At 56.2% G+C, this 17,626-nt stretch overlaps 1 protein-coding gene across 1 annotated transcript; it reads left to right on the top strand.

Annotated features, from left to right (window-relative positions):
• Positions 1–3,869: 3,869 nt before the first annotated feature.
• LOC121444630 (charged multivesicular body protein 6) lies at positions 3,870–9,391 on the top strand. Its single transcript, XM_041646517.1, has 8 exons — positions 3,870–4,015; positions 5,437–5,546; positions 5,637–5,724; positions 6,055–6,141; positions 6,773–6,838; positions 6,975–7,055; positions 7,953–8,007; positions 8,508–9,391. The coding sequence occupies exons 1-8, from the start codon at positions 3,953–3,955 to the stop codon at positions 8,558–8,560; spliced, it is 603 nt and encodes a 200-aa protein (XP_041502451.1). The 5' UTR covers positions 3,870–3,952; the 3' UTR covers positions 8,561–9,391.
• The last annotated feature ends 8,235 nt before the right edge of the window (positions 9,392–17,626 follow it).

A 17,626-nucleotide genomic window follows, 5' to 3' on the forward strand; every position in this document is an offset into this window, starting at 1 on the left:
ACCCCGCCGTGTTTGACAGCGCTGATTCTGGGACCAGAGTGAAGCAGAGCCTCGTGGTCGCAGGCGCCGTGGAAGAGGATGCTGGCACTGCGGCATCCTTCCTCCAGCTGAGCCTGACTTTCGAACGTTCCCACGGCCCTCCCCAAAGGGCGCAAACCATGACAAGTCCTGACTGGATTCTTTTCCAGACTAGGCAGCCCCTTCTGTCTCTCTCGATGGCTAAGCTTCAGGAAGAAGCATTCAGAGGTACCAGAAAGGAACTTTCGGCATCTGTGACCTGGACTGAGCAGCATCGTGATGGCTCTAATCACGGACTCACTGAGAGTGTGGTTGCTTCTTTTCAGAAAGTCCCTTCTGAGTCAGCTTTGTGGGGATGTAGCTCGACCCTGGAAAAACTCCGGTGGGTGCAAGCTTGGGCTCTGTCAGCTCGGCAGAGGGCGCTGGAACTGCAGGAAGGCCTGGAGGGGCGGGGCTTCCCTTTCTCTTGTTTGCGTGGGGCGGGGGGGGGGGGGGGGGGGGGGGGGGGGGGGACACACACACACACACACACACACACACACACACACACACAGCTCTTCACATGCCTTCCAAGTGCTCTGGATCTGGAGCCCAACCCTCCTTCCTCCAGCCCTGCAGACCCCAGTGGACTCTTCAGAGACCCCCACCCTTGTGGGTGACTTCTTGCTGGCCCCCTCTGCTGTCCTACCCCCCAGCGACGCCTTCAGCTATCTGGTGGGGAGCTCCTGGCCACGCATACCCTTTCTGAGTTTCGTGACTAGCCAGCACCTCTCCCCTCAAGTAATCCTACTTTCTCCTTGCCAGGCTCCTCACCAAAGACAGCCACCGTCCTCCTCGGCCAGCGCAACTCGGCAACTTTCCGCGTCATTTTCTTGGCATTTGCTACTCCTGCCCTGAAGTTCTCGTGTGCCCTTTGGCTGAATGTCCAACAGCCCAGGGACCAGTACAGCTTCTGTCTCCTTCTGGGACTGGACAGAGTGTCATCTCAGAGCAGTCCTGGAGATGTGTCTTCCCCGATGGCTCACAGTATACTCTGGGCCTTGAATATGCCACCAAGCTCCTTGCCTTTGGGAAGTGGGGTGTTCCTGTCCATGGCATGTGGGCATTGCCTCGAAGGAAACTGCTTCCACCGCCTGGTGGTAATAAAGGGCCTCTTAACATGACATGGGGTCCAAGTAACTGCCGCATGTAACCACGGTGCAGAGAAGACTCACAGCGCTCACCAGGGAGCTCAACTCCAAAGTCCTCAGCTCCCTGGCTCCCCTGAGGGGCGCGTGCTCCTCTCGTGGCTACAGGACCAGCACCGTTGTATCAGAGCCTCTGATTTCGTGCACGCCACACAAGACGAGCTGAACCTGATCGTGACCACAGGAATCCCTCCTAGAGAGCTGGGTCTGGGCTGCAGTTCAGTGGTGAGTCACTTCCTGACACAGAGATCCCGGGTCCTGTCCCTAGCACCAGAGGGGCAAAGTTAGGACACTGATGAAAACACAGGAACCCTCTCCCGCCTGGCAGATTTGGGGGTGACCAAGGGAATTGGAGCATTATCTCAACTGAGGCTCCCTCCTTTCAGGTGACACAAGCATGTGTCAAGTTGTCATTAAACTAGCCACATCTTTAGCCCTAGCACTTGGGAGGCAGAGGCAGGTGGATTTCTGTGAGTTCAAGGCCATTCTGGTCTACGCGGCAAGTTCCAGGACAACCAGAGCTACAAAGCAAAACCTTGTCTCAAAATAAATAAGTTAAGCCGGGTGGTGGTGGCACACGCCTTTAATCCTAGCACTCGGGAGGCGGGGGGGGGGGGGGGGGGGGGGGGGGGGGGGGTGTCTCTGTGAGTTCAAGGACAGCCTGGTCTACAAGAGCTAGTTCCAGGACAGGAACCAAAAAGGCTATAGAGAAGCCCTGTCTCGAAAATCCAAATAAATAAATAAATAAGTTAAAAAAAATGTACTCTTAGCTTGCAGGCTGTACAAAAAAAAAAAGGGCGTCTCCAAGCCGATTTTGGCTCATAGGCCATAACTGCTAAACCCTGGTTTCTACACAGCAAGAAACTTTCAACACAGCTCTGTGTTGGCAGAGACTCAGGAGGATGTGTGGAAGAGCTCCCAGAGTGTTAGACAGGGGAGGCTGAGATAGATCCCTAGCCGGTCACACCCCTAGCCGGGTCACACCCCTGTGTGTTCAGCCAGGCACTGGGCACTGGAACCTTCAGTCCTGTTCCTCAGTTAGTGACTCTGGGCTGTCAGGACATCCTAGCGCAGTGTAGGCAAGAATAGACAGAGAAGCTGGGCATGGAGGTGCGCCAAAGCCGACATCTGTACGTTCCAGGCCAACCAGGACCACATAGTGAGACCCCATCTTAAAAAGAGTGTAAGAGCCTCACAGAGGTGGGACTTTCCCGTCGTGCACACCCCACACCCCAGCACGTGGTCTCCACGAGGCCTTGAGAACTGCACAAACGGGAAGCTCCAGGCTCCCAGAAAGGTCCACCAGCGCTGCCCTCTATAGGAATGTTGACCACAGGAGCAGGGGCCGTCACTGAGATGTCACGGGGCCAGTGGGCCCACAGTACAGCGGAGACGAAGATGCAATGGCAGCCACCAAAGCCATCGGCTGAGCCCATAAAGGGCCTCTGAGGATGCACTGGCTTGTACAGAGCCCTGGCACACAGGGCTCTTGGCTATCTGGAGGGGGAAGCGAAAAGCAAACAAAGCCCCAGCCCCTAGAGACTGCTTCTAAAGTGGCAGAAGGAGCTAGAATCCTAGGTGTCGCCAGAGCCTTAGGGCATCACCACAGACCTGCTGTTCTTTTCCAGGCAAAGCCAAGTCGAGACTGGGAGCCTTTTCTGGGTGAACAATCACGAGAGCCTCGGCGGGGACATCAGAAAACCCCCCACCCCAAACCTTCTGTGCTTTTTTTCCTAAGGAACTGTGGGTGGGGGAAGAAAGAACACACGAAATTCAGGAATCCCAAGGTGCTGCCGGAGGAGGGGGGTAGGCACCAGATTTACATAATCAGTGATGTGTGGAACCTGAAGCCAAGACTGAGCCCAGAGTTCAGAAAGGCGCCTTGTACTGCTTCCTCTGGCCAAGACGATAAATTCAGGCCAACAGTGCAGACTTGGTGGCTTTAGGGGTGCTGAGTCCCAGGCATGAGTGTCTTGGCACCCCAGTTAACTCAACAAGGGGCTACAGAGGGCAGATGGGATCAGAATTCCTGGGGTCACTGCGTCCATCCCAGCAGCAGGGCAGATTCATCGTTAGCCCAAGACCCAGGGATGAAAGTAGGGTCCCTGTGTTGTTTCCCGGACCCTGACCACAGCGGGAAGACCAAGGGACAAAGGTGACAGCGACGACGAGTGGCAGGTGCACGCTGGGGCACGGCCTCTTAGCAAGACTTTTGGATCCAAAACCCTGGGTGCAGCCGGGCGGTGGTGGCGCACGCCTTTAATCCCAGCACTCGGGAGGCAGAGGCAGGCGGATCTCTGTGAGTTCGAGACCAGCCTGGTCTACAGAGCTAGTTCCCGGACAGGCTCCAAAGCCACAGAGAAACCCTGTCTCAAAAAACCAAAACCAAACCAAACCAAACCAAAACAAACCCTGAGTGCAGTATCCGCAAAGTCAGCATTTTCTGTTCAGGGACCAGCAGGGTGGGGGGGCGTCGGTTGGGCGTTTTCCGAAGGTCGGGAAGCCTGGCTTAGGCGTACCCGTCTGAGGTGCACTGAATTAATCAAAGATCCCATTTGATTATCTGAAAGGGCGAGGCAGGGCGTTCGCGACGCCCGGGGAAATCCAGCCAGGAGGTGCTCACGCTAAGGAGGAAGCTGCTTCGCGTTCTGCGGCGCGAGGCTCCACGCGGCCGCCGTAGGGCGGGCGGAGTACGGTGGCCGCGGGGCGGCGGCGAACGGGCTCCGCCGGCCGGCGCGGGGGCCGCCATGGGCAACCTGTTTGGCCGCAAGAAGCAGAGCCGGGTCACCGAGCAGGACAGGGCCATCCTGGTGAGGGGCCGACGGCGGGCGGGGCGGGGCGTGGGGCTGGACCCCGCGGGGTAAACTGAGGCGGGCGGGGAGCGGAACGGGTCCCGCTTCCGGTGCCATCGCGCGTCCAGCTGCGGACACACCTGGACCGGCCGAGCGGAGGCCAGGAAGGACCCGGATTGAGCGCAGATTCCCCGAGAGAAGGGGCCAGGAAGGAAGCTGCTGACAGCCTAAGTTGCTGAAAGTTCCGAGATGAAGCCCCCAGATAAAGAGCCCGTGGGCGTGGCTGTCACTAAAAGTCTCAGCGCGACGCTTACAGGAAAGGGTCCCTCTGTGGCGTGCAGGAAGCCCCGGGGACACCCGCGTCCCAGGACGCCGTCCTCCAGTTCTAAGTAGAGCTGTCGCGGAGGTGGGTCCTGCGGTCAGGGCACCACCGCCAAGCACACATCTGCAACAGTCCAAGGTGCCAGGGACACAGGGCGGAGAGCCTAGCCCTAGCCGCCGCCGGACCTGCTTAGGTTGCTTGCTCCGCAGAGGCCCAGCCTGGCCTTGCTGCAGCTCCGCTGGTCTCCCCTCCAGGCGATGGGACTCCTGGCTCTTTGTGCACAGCTGGCGGAAATAGCCAACCAACAAGAAAGAGCACAAGTGGCCTGGCCACACGGCCTCCCGAATCTGAAGGGCGGGAACAGAGAGCTCTTTCCCCCATGCCCGCTGAGGGCCAGACCCTGTGGAGAACCCTGGGTGGAGGGGGGGGGGGGCTGGGAACTGACCCCTCCCCCAGCCAGCAGAGCTCTCCAGCTAGCTTGGTCTCCCGGGTAACCTACAGGGGAATGGTGGATCTTAAAGGTGCCCGTTGCCTTCACTTACAACGTCTGCCCTCAAGGTGCCCTCCTGCGTGTGAAATGTGCCCAGGGCCCGCACCTGCTCATCATAACTCCCTCTGCAGTGACAGCATTTGGACACAAAATGGAAACGGCTAAGCGGGGAGGACGGACCATAGTTGAATAGTGGTCATTGACCTTTCAGGTAGATGACAGTGGAGACAGGAAAGAAAACTAAGTGCATGATAAAAACGGGAAGAGCCGTGTGTGGCAGCAGACTTTCAGTAGGCTGAGGCAGGGGGATTGGGCATGCAACTTCATGTTCTCTGATGTATTAGAACCTTCCAGGGCCTGGTGGCCCCCTCAGTGACCCACAGAGCATAGGTTGTGTCTGGAGCCAAGCTGTGACTGACGAGGGTGAAGGCCGCCTCCTTGGTACAATGGGCCTTGGCGCGGTGTGAGTCCAGAGGTGTTTCTGAATATTGCTCCATATCCTCTGGGTGGCAGAGGCCACCGCTAGAAAGGATGGCCCGGCCCTTCCTGAGCATGCTGGGACCAGCAGCCTGGTGAGATCCTGATGGAAGGCATGCTGACCGGGCTGCATCCTTGCTGTTTCCCCAGCAACTGAAGCAGCAGAGAGACAAGCTGAGGCAGTACCAGAAGAGGATCACACAGCAGCTGGAGAGGGAGCGGGCTCTGGCCAGGCAGCTGCTGCGGGACGGCAGGAAAGAGTAAGGGGCACTGCCTCGGGGCTAGCATGGTGGGAGAGGAGGCACGTCCCTGGAGCTCAGCCAGAGCAGACGAGGTGGCTTCCCTTGCAGACGGGCCAAGCTGCTGCTCAAGAAGAAGAGGTACCAGGAGCAGCTGCTCGACAGGACAGAGAATCAGATCAGCAGCCTGGAAGCCATGGTAAGCCGGGGCCTTGCTGGGAACCAGAGCTCCTGGGGAACGGGATGGGGGTTGGGCTACCCCAGGGCGGGATGTGCGGAGCAGGTCATGCTGGTGGGGACTGCATGCGCGTCTCCCAGAGTTGGGGTAAGAACCCTGGTTTGCCCTGCTGGCTGGAGCCACTGAAAGGCCGTCTCATCCTTTGGAAGTGTCCAGCACTTTCTCAGTAAGTTCCAACCACCATAGCAGGGAACCAGGAAGGGTGGGACAGGACAGTCCTTCCAAGGCCAGAAGCCTGTCACCCATGAGTCCAGAGCCCAGCGGGCTTCTGACCATGACTGCCGCTTTCAGGTTCAGAGCATCGAGTTCACGCAGATCGAGATGAAGGTGATGGAGGGGCTTCAGGTGGGCAACGAGTGTCTGAATAAGATGCACCAGGTAGGTCCCTTGGGGCTCGGCAGGCAGGTGCAGCTGCAGGCAACTCAGTGGGGGGTGCATTGTGCCAGCTCAGGACCTGAGTCTAGCTGGACTGGGGTGTGCCAGTGCCTGACAGGGACCAGCGGAACCCGAGGGAGGAGTCACACAGCACAACCTTTGAGCTGGGTTCCCTAGTGCTGTGTGGTGGGGAAGGCAGGGAATGGTGACCTCTCAGAGCTCAGGAAGCAGCATGGGTGTGGTGAGTGGGCTGGTCAGGGAGCCAAGGGCTCAGGGCCAGAGGTTGGGTTTACTGCCTCTCTGGGTGTCCGAGCAGGGTCTGGGGTACGCGTGTGTGCGTGCGTGCGTGCGTGCGTGCGTCAGGCCAGCAGAGGTGCTGTATTGACTGCACACAGGGGAAGTCTGGTCACCCACCACCCAGGAAGGATTTCCGGTTTTGGCCTGTTTTACTTACAGCTGTCAGGGTTGTTCCAGGTCTGGGAAGGTTTGGGCAGTGCCTCTGAAGACAGGCCTGGCTCAAAGCCAAGGGCAGGCCTACTTCCCTGGCTTTGCTGGAGGAGAGGGGGTGTGGGCACAGCCTTTGCCAGGGCTGGCATTTGCCTTGTTGAGCAGCTCTGGAACTCTTCATCCACAGGTGATGTCCATAGAGGAGGTGGAGCGGATCCTGGACGAGACCCAGGAGGCCATAGAGTACCAGCGGGTATGTTCTGCTGGGCACAGTCCAGCACCCCCCCCCACATTGCCAGGTTGGCACACGTACAGCTAGCCACTGCTTCCCAGGGGGCCCCAGAGCCCACCAGGCCTGCTACCTCTCAATCCATCTCTTCCTTCCACAGCAAATTGATGAGCTGCTGGCCGGCAACTTCACCCAGGAGGACGAGGATGCCATCCTGGAGGAGCTGAATGCAATCACTCAGGTACAAGATCCGGGGATGTCTGCTCCTCTGGGGAACGGGGCCCTATAGGCCTCCGCTTGGTGGTATGTCCAGCTATTACATTTGAGCCCAGAGTCCTAGTTTCCTGGTTTCCTTCCCAAGGTGGTTTTCATTTGGGCTGAAGCCAAGCTTCTTCCACCCTCGGTGCCGGCCGCTGGGGAGCCGTGGAGGGAGAACGGTTGGCAGAGGGGAACGCTCAGCCTGCCCTGCCCAGTCAGCCTGTGCTTTCCTCTTGGGCTTAGTGGAGCCGTTCACCTCTGCACTCCAGGCCCCGAGGATCTGCTGGGCTGCAGCTGTGTCTGACCTCCGTGTTCAGGCCATGAGCTCTGTCGCTGCCCAACTTAACCTCGGTTGACCACAGCTGCTGTTTGCTAAGGTCATCCTGTCTCCCCAGAGCCACCTGCTGTCTACATCCCCAGGGGACTGTCTGGGAAGTTACTCTTTGGGTCTGTAGGGCCAGGAGCCTTATGGGCTGCTGGGAAGACAGCCCACGAGATGACAGAGGCCACCATGGAGCAGCTCTCCACCATAGTCTTCCAGGACTGGAGCCCCCTCAGTGCCTCCCAGCAGAAGCACACAGCTTCCTAGCCCTGGGGATTCAGATAGCCTGGTGCTGCAGTCCCTGCTTGTGAGCCAGTGTATTCCTGGGAGTAGCTCCAGATCGCTGGGGGTCCTGGGGTCCCTGGGGTCACTGTAGTCCCTGTAGACCCTGTAGTGGCCTTGGCCCCTCCGCAGCTGTCATCTGTAAAGACGCTGTAGATAGGAACAGAGCAACAGGGCCAGGCCTTGGAGCAGCAGGCTCACAGCTGCACCCTCTTAGGGCAGCTAACAAGCAAATCACACACACACCCGCTCACACCTCTCCTCTGCTTCTTGCAGGAACAAATGGACTTACCAGAGGTTCCTTCGGAGCCCCTTCCTGACATAAATCCAGGTACTGTTGTGTTTTGTGTGTGTGTTTGTTGGTCGGAAGGAGTGTAACCAAGGTCTCCAAGGGAGCCCTACACAGTGGTCCTCTCACCTTGCCCAGCAGCAGCTCCCACAACCCAGTAAGAAAGTGAGCCTCTGACTGTGCCCCACCAATGGAGAGTGGGTCCCTGGCCTCGTGGGCTCTCATGGGCTCCAGACCAGCTCACAGAGACACGCCCACTCATTAGCCTTGGGAGAAGGCTTGTAGCCGCTTAGGCCCTAGAGGGCTCAGAGCTCCCAGCTCCCCCAGTCATCTGGAACTCACAGCCTTGGGCAGCGCTGCCCCTCCAGTGTCATGGTCGCATGTCAGGAGCCTCCCCGCACTCTAGTCAGTGAATTAAGTGGAAACTCAAAGTCTTAGTAGCTCCACACGTCCCTCTGTGACCGTGTGGCTTCTGGGAGCTCCAAGCCTCCTGAGGCCTCCTGGACAGGCTGTGCCTCTGACCTCAGTTTCTTTCTCCACAGAAGCCCCTGCCAAGGCCAGATCCAGGCAGGCAGAGCTGGTGGCGGCCTCGTAACTGGGACTCTCCGGGGACTCGCAGGGATTCTCTGAGGACGGCCACAGAGCGCTCGGCTGCGTGTCAACCCTGAGGGCTCCCAGAAGGCCTGAAGGGCTGCACTAGTGGCTGCTGCGCTTACATAGGCCCTGCGTCAGGGCCGCAACGCACCTTCGCAGTTTAGTCTGGACACACCACTGTCTTGCTCTCATTCTGGATTAATGGACATTCAGAGCCCAGCCAGGCCCGGCTTCAGGCAGCTGTGGTTCCCACCAATACTCCTGGTGCTGTTCTCATGGCTGACCCAGTCGTGTGACCTGCTCTCTTTTCTGAGGAAGCACTTCAGACCTGAGGTCCCTATACTTCCGACTCGTCTCTGCTGCTCACATGAGCTGGTGGGGGGCTTCAGTTAAGGGGTTCTCACAGTGCCTGGCCTCCTGCTATCCCTGTTTCCCTGCAGGCTAGCGGCATAGGGGACTGGTGTTCTCCAAACATCTTGGGACACCTCTTTGGCATTTGAGACTCGAGCCTCTTATGTTTGGGGGAGGTGGACCAGGGCCACCCTGCTGAATGGACAAATCTAGGAGCCTGACTTGAGGTCTTCAGAGAAGACAGACCCTGCTCCAATGGGTGTGCACCTCTACGGCATCCTGCACACAGCTGCCAGTCCCAAAGCCACCAATACCCAGGAGGTGTCGAGCTTGAAAGTGACTTCCAGGGTCCTGAGCTCATTTGACACTGGACAGTCCCTGGTCCTCGGGCCTCTGGGAACACAGGGCTACCAGGAAAGGGTATCTCTTCCTTAACCCAAAACAGGCCAGCTCCAGTATTAAAGCTGGCCTCTGCATGGTCTCCCGTCTCTTGGACTTGAGTCTGGTGTCCTGGTGTGGATCCCTGCATAGGAGCAGTTAACATGGGTAGATTGGAGCACAGCCCATGACCCAGCTGAAACAGCCCCAACCACCTTACTAGGCAAAGCCAGGGCCTGGGCGGCAGGTGCACGGGGGGGGGGGGGGGGGGGGGGGGCTTTGGCCTCCTCCCTGTGTAAATCTGGGGCTGCTGAGTCCCAAGGGTAACCTCGGCCATGCCTAGCAGCTGTCTCTGAATGCAGAGGAGGGCAGGGCTCTGGCCACCTGTTCATGCTGCATATCCCTACATGGGGCTGATGGTTCCAACGGCCAGACCCCAGGCCTGAGACACCTTGTGACAGAGACTGTTTTTCAGTCTCAGTGCACATGGGGACATCCTGTCTGGTAGACAACTGTCAGGTCCCCTCCATGGAGCAGGCTCGGGGCTTCTCACGAGACAGTGGAACCTGCAGGTGTGAACTGGGAGCAGCCCTGAGACCCACAGTGTGGATGCAGCCTCTCCTGCAGTGCCCGTGTTCACCAGGAGGGGGCTCTGTCCACCTCGGCTGCTGGAGTGCGTGGCCACAAGGAAGCAGCAGTAAATCTAGGCCCTGCAGGCACCCACACCGTGAGGTGGACACCATTGAGGTGACAGGTGCTGCAGGCAGAACTTCAGAGGCCCAGCTAGGCCAGGCTCCACTCAGCTCTTGTGTCTGACCTGTGCTGGGTGGAGGTCAGAGAGCCCAGGGCAGCCAAGAGTCCCATCTTGTGAATATAGACTCCTTTTGGGGACGAGATCTTACTGTGTGGCACAACTACCTATGTTGTCCACTGACCTCGGCCTTCTGGATGCTGGGGTGATGGCTGTGTACCTCTGCCTAACTTGGGGTGTAGCCTTTAGGTTTCACCCCTGGCCCTGTGAGCTTTGACCTTCTTAGGACCCCCTTGCTCTATCATGGTTCCCTGTCAGTCAGTGTAGTTGGTATAGGTTCCATGACAACCACGAGCTAAGTATAAATAAAGCTGTGGCAGAGACAACCCCTGGAGATGTGGAGGTGAGCAATGGGGCCACGAGTGGGGGCCAGTGGCCAGGCTGGGGCAGAGGGACTGCAGGACAAGCAGTGGTGCTCCCTGGAAGCCCCCTGAGATGGTGGCCTAGAGATCCAGGCAGAGGCTAACAAGGCTAGCTCATGGGACGAGGCACCTGCTTGGTGTTCGGCTGGCTGCTGCACAGAACCCTGGCTCTGGGAAGGGAGATTCAGATCCAAACTCAGAACCCAGCTGGCTGTCTTCCACATCAGCCACTGAAGCCTTGGCACCTCAGCTCCTTCCTCTGTGAGATCTTCAGAGCAGACTCCCCATGCCTGCAGCTCAGAGTGAATCCTTGTAGGCTGGTCACCCAAGTCTGGCATGGTGGCTTCATGCTAGCCATCCCAACACAGGGAGGTAGAGGCAGGGGCCAGCCTGGGCCACACTGTAGGAACCCGTCTTAGGAACAGAGACTGGGAATGTGGCTCGTGGGTACAGCAGGTGGTTCCCCCCTCTCAGCCTGGGGCCATCAGCTGGCATCTCTTGCCTTGCAGCCTGGTATTGGAGAAAACAGGGTTTACCCAGAGTGATGCTAAAGGCTTTTCTCCTCTGGCAGCCTATATCTAATCGCCTCTTTCAAAATGATTTAATTTTTTTAAATTTATGTGCACTGGTGTTTTGTCTGCATGTGTGTCTGGGTGAGGGTGTTGGGTACCCTGGAACTGGAGTTACGGACAGTTGTGAGCTGCTATGTGGTTGCTGGGAACTGAACCCAGGTCCTCTGGAGGAGCAGCCAGTGCTCTTAACTGCTGAACCATCTCTCCAGCTCCTCAAAAAAAATGTTTCTGAACTTGTTTATGTGTATGAGTGTTTGCCTGCATCTATGGTATGTATGTAAGTGTGCATGTACCCACAGAGCCCAGAAGAGGGCGTCGGTTCTCCTGGAACTGGAGTTACTCATGGTTGTGGGCTGTCTGGCCTGTGGGTGCTGGGAGTTGAAGCTGAGGCCACTCAAGAGCCATCTAGACAGCCCTCAATCACTTTCTTTACATAATTCTTTATTGACTGGAAATTTCACACCAGGCACCCCAGTCCCTCCATATCTGCCCCACAGTCCTGCAGCATGCCCCCAAAATAATTAAAAACAAAAAGCCCACCTCATTCCCTCCATCTTTACAACACCTCTTCATTCATCCTGGTGGCATCAGGGCTGCGGTGTGTCACCTAGGATAACCTTTTGTCCAATCAGTGCCTCCCACAAACCTTCACTGCCAGGAGCCGTTGGTCTGGGTCAAGGCCTCAGGCACACCGTCCTCGTGGAGCCTCATCAAAACCCCTCGTGGTGGTGCACGCCTTTAATCCCAGCACTGGAGAGGCAGAGGCAGGCGGATGTCTGTGAGTTCGGGGCCAGCCTGGTCTACAAGAGCTAGTGCCAGGACAGGAACCAAAAGCTACGGAGAAACCCTGTCTCGAAAATTAAACAAAAAACAAAAACAAAAAGAACCCTCGTGGCTATCCTGCAGTTGCCGGAGTCACTGAGATCCTTGAACGTCTTTCCCCGCTCTGGGCAGTAGCTGAGCGGGTTGGTCAAGGCCCCTCGGGTGAGGGGCGGAGCTAGCTCTCCTGTCAGGTGAGGGGCGGGGCTAGCTCTCCTATGTTGGTGCCTTCAGTGCCAGCTCTTCCTCACCTGTGCCGAGCAACGGAGCCATCTCTCTTGAGTGTGGGGGTTCAACTCTCCTGCTGCAGTGTCCAGCAGGAGCCATCCCTGGGGTCAGCGAAGGTCAGGACTGGCCCGGCACGGCCCTCGTATTTCAGCACACATGGTTCCTATAACCCTGTGATACCAGCCGTGGGCATCAGCCCAGTCCCTGACTGCTGTTGAGTCACGGACCCAAACATGGCCCACAGCAGTAGCCCAGTCCCAGATGACACCATAGCCCCATGTGGCTGTGTAAGCCGCCCAGAACAGCATGGCGCTCAGACACCAACATGGCCTCTGGTGGCACCACGGACCCCTTCGGTCATCTCGTGCTACCATCACAATGGCAATGAAATTTGAACCTGGGTCTTGGAGGGGAGGCGGCACCGAGTGTGGTAACCATGGAAATGAATGAAACTGCATCAGAGCACCGTGGGTTTCACACAGACCAGGAGAAAACAGTGCTGCCCCTCCCTCGAGGCAGCTGCGGCTCAGCCAGCTCACAGCAGCAGACGCTGGAACCAGACTGCTGCTGTTCTGCGTTCTGTTTGGCAGCTCTGAGGGCCCGCGCCAAGACTGCATTGCAGGTTAGACAAGCACTCTACCCCAGCAGCTGCCACCAAGCCCTGTAGCCATCCTCCGGTCCGGGTGTAGCCATTCATGGCCCTCCCCACCCTCACCCCTGGAGACCACTGGTCTGCTTTCTTGAGAATGTCACATACTAGTAATCACTGTGGAACCTACAAGGCGACGGCACCTGCTGCTCTACACAGGGCCTCTGTCAATGCCCCTAGTGGCTGCGTGTGCCCAGGGTGCGCTCCTCTGTCGTGCTAGGTGGCAGTCTCTGGTGTGGGTGACTCATCCACACTTGTTGGGGGATACTGAGTCTGTACACAGCTTGCTGGCTGTTGCTAAGCACCAGTCATGACGGTGCACCCCAGTGGCAGAGGCAGGAGCATCTTTCCACTTTTGAGACCACCAGCATGAGCCTATCATTTTTTTTAAAGATTTCCCTACGGTCAGGCTGCCCCCTGCTCCGGGGCAGGCAGAGGTGGGTGCCCTGTCTGAGGACCTGCTCATCACTGTGCTGCAGTTTGCCCCAGCTGATGATGACTCCTGCAGGTGACTTTCTCACTCCTTAGTCACCTGTGGGAAGAGGATGTGCTGCTCTGGCCTCAGGTAGGTGGGGACGGCCGCATGCTCCCACTAGCCAGGGAGAGCTGGGAGTGAGGGTGTTACCATGGCAATGCTGCAGGCTTACAAGAAAGCTGTTCTGTCTGGCTCTTCCTTCCAGGGGTAGACCTATGGATCAGGGCTCGAGCCACTGGACAGCTGGATCCCCAGGAATGGGGGACACGCCCTGTAAAACTACACCAGTTCCATTCCGTGCTCTACTCGCTTAAGCGCTAGGGGAACTAGGCTAAAAACACATGCAAACACTGACAGAGACAGACACACAGACATACAGGGACACAGGAGCATCCTTGAGACAAGAGTGCCATGAATGCCCACTTTATTGTGCTCAGGGGCAGCTTATATAGGGCTCTGGCCACGCCCCAGCTCTCGGGATCTCTCAGCACAGACTCATCAGAACCCACTCCCCTGCCATCAGGGTCTCGCAATCAGAGCAGCTGCAGGCTGCTCAGACAAGAGGAAAACAAGTTGTTTACAAGAAATTCAAGGTCTAGTGGTCCGCAGTTCCCAACACCCCCCCCTTCCATGTTCCTCATTAACATTTTCCAACTCCGTGCCAAGCCCACCAGCCTGGGGGAGACAGGGTTGCTACCCCAGCACTGCAAGCCTACTTGACAGTCATTTCTGGCCTCTGGTTGTCCTGAGGAGCCAGCCTTCCTGGAGGATGTGATGACCTGCCAGGGACCTGAATGCTATCCAGGGTTCTGTCACCCCAGGTTTCCAAAGGATGTCCCTTCCTCACAGCAACAAAACACAGTCCCCTATCTGGCTTTCCGTGACTGTCTTCTACCCTGTTTGGGGTGTCTGTTGTAGTGTGTAGCGGTTCCCCCAACAGCCAAACAGCGTTCCTTTGGTATGTCTGGTTGTCCATCACTATGGTGAACATTTGGTTTGTTTCCACGTTTTGGTTATTATAAGTAAGTTTGGGGTAAGCCTCTGCCGTTGTTTTTCCTAGTGAGTGGTAAACCGTGTGTATTCTGTTGAGAACCTGCAGCTTTTCCTAGTGGCTGCGTCACCTCCTATTCCCAAAAGGACGTCTGAGGCCTCCCCCTTCCACAGTCGCACCAAGGTGGCTTTTCCCCCTCCCCCTCCCCCGTCCACTAGCTGGTGTGCACAGAGTTGTGTGTTTCTGGGGTTTTGTGGTTTTTTTCACTTGGGGATTGTGTGTGTGTGTGTGTGTGTGCACGCACGCGCGTGTGTGTGCGCGCACACCATATATGTGTAATATCCGTGGAAGGCAGAGAGTCTGTGGTATCCTCTGGAGTTACAGGTGGTTGTGAGCTGTCTGGCATGGGTGCTGGGAACTGTGTGTAGCACAACTAATGAAAACCCAGAGACAGAAATTGGGGCTCAGCCTCAAGGTCAGAGAAGCAAACCAGGCAGCCACTGGCTCTTACTTTGATCTCAGTCCAAAAATGGCGATCCTACCTCCAGGAATCTCAGAATGAGACTGTGTGTGAGAGCTGTCTCCTCCTGTTTTACGTTCCTCTCTAATGCTGGGATTAAAGGCGTGCACCACTACCATCCAGTTTCTAGGGCAAACTAGTGTGGCCACTGGGATTAAAGGTGTGTGTCACCACTGCCTGGTCTGTAAGGATGACCAGTGGGGCTATTTTACTCTCTGATCTTCAGGCAAGCCAATTTTAATTCGTATGAAAATACAATTGAAATATCACCATCACTGAGCTCGGTGCTCTCACCAGAGCCATCTTGGTCCTGTCCCTTCGGTTTGAGCTGCATCTCCTTGATGCTTCATGACACGCGAGCTTTTCTCATGTCAGGGGCCATCTGTAATCTTCTTAGAGACATGCCCTGTTCTGAACTAGGTTACGTTGTCTTATTATTATAAGAATTCTTTATTCTGAGCCAGGAGTGGTGGCAGACATCTTTGATCCCAGGACTTGGGTTGAGGCAGGATTTTGAGTTCCAGGCTAGTCTGGCTGACACACTGAGACTCTGTCCCAATGAATAAATAGAAATAATAAAACTTGCATACAGTCTGGCTATTAGGACTCACGTGACTTTGACGCATTCTGTAAGATGGTTGCTTTTTAATTTTGATGAGGCACCGTTTGCTCTTTCTTTTGCTGCTGTTTCTGCTGTCACACTGAAAAGCCCCTTGCCTGACCCAAGGTCATTATCTAGGCCTCTGGTTTCCAAGGCAGGATTTCTCTGTGGAACTTGCTCTGTAGAACAGGCTGATTTGAACTCATAGAGATCCGCCCGCCTCTGCCTCCCTAAAGGCATCGCACCTGGCTTATTATTTATCTTAAGGCTTTGTTCCTGGCTGAGTTAACTCGGTCTGTGCTGCGAGGCTGGTAGGTCTGACTTCATTCTTTCATAAGTAGATGTCCCGCTGTCCAGCACAGTAGGTAAGAGGTCACCACGCTTGAGCAACTGAAGCTGGAAGATCAGGACTTCCACGTCCGCCCACCTGTGTAGTAACAAGAAAACCGGAGATCTGAGCCGTGGTGGCGCACACCTTTAACACGAGCACTTGGGAGGCAGAGGCAGGAGGATCTCTGTGAGTTCGAGACCCAGTCTGGTCTACAGAGTGAGTTCCAGGACAGGCTCCAAAGCTACCTAGAGAAAACCTGTCTCGAAACCTCTTCCCTCAAAAAAACCCAAATGAGGGGGAAGAGGGAGGGAGGGAGGAAGGGAGCGAGGGTGGGTAGAAGAGAGAGAGAGAGGGAGAGAAAGAGAATTTTCCCCACCGAAGTATTCTAGCATCCTGGCAGAGCAATGATCTTGAAGAGCCCCGTGGCAGCGGAGGGCACCAGCCTTATAGGCTCCTGTATTCCTGTCGTAGATTTTGAGATCCGGAACTGAGTGCTCCGACTTCATTCTTTTTTTTTCTTTTTTTTTTTTTTTTTTTTTTTTTTTTTTTTTTGGTTTTGGTTTTGGTTTTTCGAGACAGGGTTTCTCTGTGGTTTTGGAGCCTGTCCTGGAACTAGCTCTGTAGACCAGGCTGGTCTCGAACTCACAGAGATCCGCCTGCCTCTGCCTCCCAAGTGCGGGGATTAAAGGCGTGCGCCACCACCGCCCGGCCCGACTTCATTCTTTTATAAAACCATTTGGGCTGTTGTGGGCTCTGGAATTTCCATATGAATTTTAGGACAAGCATCTCGGTTTCTGCAAAGGAGCCAGATGGCGCAGAGCTCTGATGGAGACGGGGACGCAGCCTGTGGATAAAGCGGGAGTGCTGTCCCGCGAGCAAGTGTGCAGGAACCTTCAGACCTAGGAGCTCGGTCTGCTTTCAGCCAAGTCTTACCTTCCCAGGGTATTGGTTTTGTCAAATTTGCTTTTCTCTGTGTGTGTGGTGCACACACAAGGGGCACATCAGCGACTCTTTGTACTGTGAGAAAACACCACGAGCAAGGCAACTTACAGAAGAGCCCACAGTGGCGAGGGAGGTGTGGCTGCAGGAGTGAAAACCGGGAGACCACATCTTCATCCCTCTCAGAAAGCAGAGAAAGAGCCAGGCTGGGGTGGCGCATGCCTTTAATCCCAGCACTCGGGAGGCAGAGGCAGGTGGGTCTCTGTGAGTTCGAGACTAGCCTGGTCTACAAGAGCTAGTTCCAGGACAGGCTCCAAAACCACAGAGAAACCCTGTCTCAAAAAACCAAAAAAAAAGAAAGCAGAGAAAGTAAACAGGAAGTGGGGAGAGAGTATGAACCCAGAGTCCACCTCACAGGAACATTCTTCCACCAGCAAGCTTCCGCCTCCCAGAGCTTCTGCCAGTGCCAGAACAACACGGCCAACCTGGGACCAAGTGTTCAGATATCCAAGCCCACTGGGGGAATTTCTCATTCAAACCACCACAGGGGCCAGGGCGGGACAGCAGTTGTCTTTCCACTGTCTGCGACTTTCAGCCTCACTGCCTCGAGACAAAAGCTCTCCGTTTTGGGAAGCTGTCTGGCCAGTGCCTCTTGGGTTCTACCTGGCTCTGCTGTCCAGCGCAGGGGTTGTAGGTACGCACAACCATGGTTACGTGCTGTTGAGACACAGTCACTCTATGCAGCCCCAACTGTCCTAGGACTCACTGTGTAGACCAGGCTGGCCTCAAACTGAGCTGCTTCTGCATCCCAAATGCTGGCACTGTAGGTGTGTGCTGCTCTGTGCCCCACAGCCCTCCTGAGCTGTTTGGGCCATTCTCATAGCCCTTAGGATTTTCCAGACAGATCATCTGTCTGCAAATAGATCGTCTGAATTCTCCATTTCCAAGTTGGCTGTTTTCTGTTCCCTTTCTGTGCTGTCTGGGGAAACCCCTCTGGTTTTGGGTAGGGCAGCTAGCCCCGTTTCGTCTCTATCCCACTC

Source organism: Microtus oregoni, unplaced genomic scaffold (assembly GCF_018167655.1).
Source record: "Microtus oregoni isolate MIOR12 unplaced genomic scaffold, Mior012 000134F_ref0000037, whole genome shotgun sequence".
Taxonomy (NCBI): domain Eukaryota; kingdom Metazoa; phylum Chordata; class Mammalia; order Rodentia; family Cricetidae; genus Microtus; species Microtus oregoni.

Excerpts from the sequence above, each read along its gene's own strand:
- LOC121444630 (XM_041646517.1), top strand. The coding sequence starts at position 3,953 with ATGGGCAACCTGTTTGGCCGCAAGAAGCAGAGCCGGGTCACCGAGCAG. Across the intron at positions 5,725-6,054 it reads TCAGCAGCCTGGAAGCCATG|GTTCAGAGCATCGAGTTCAC; the intron begins GTAAGCCGGGGC and ends TGCCGCTTTCAG. Across the intron at positions 6,839-6,974 it reads AGGCCATAGAGTACCAGCGG|CAAATTGATGAGCTGCTGGC; the intron begins GTATGTTCTGCT and ends TTCCTTCCACAG.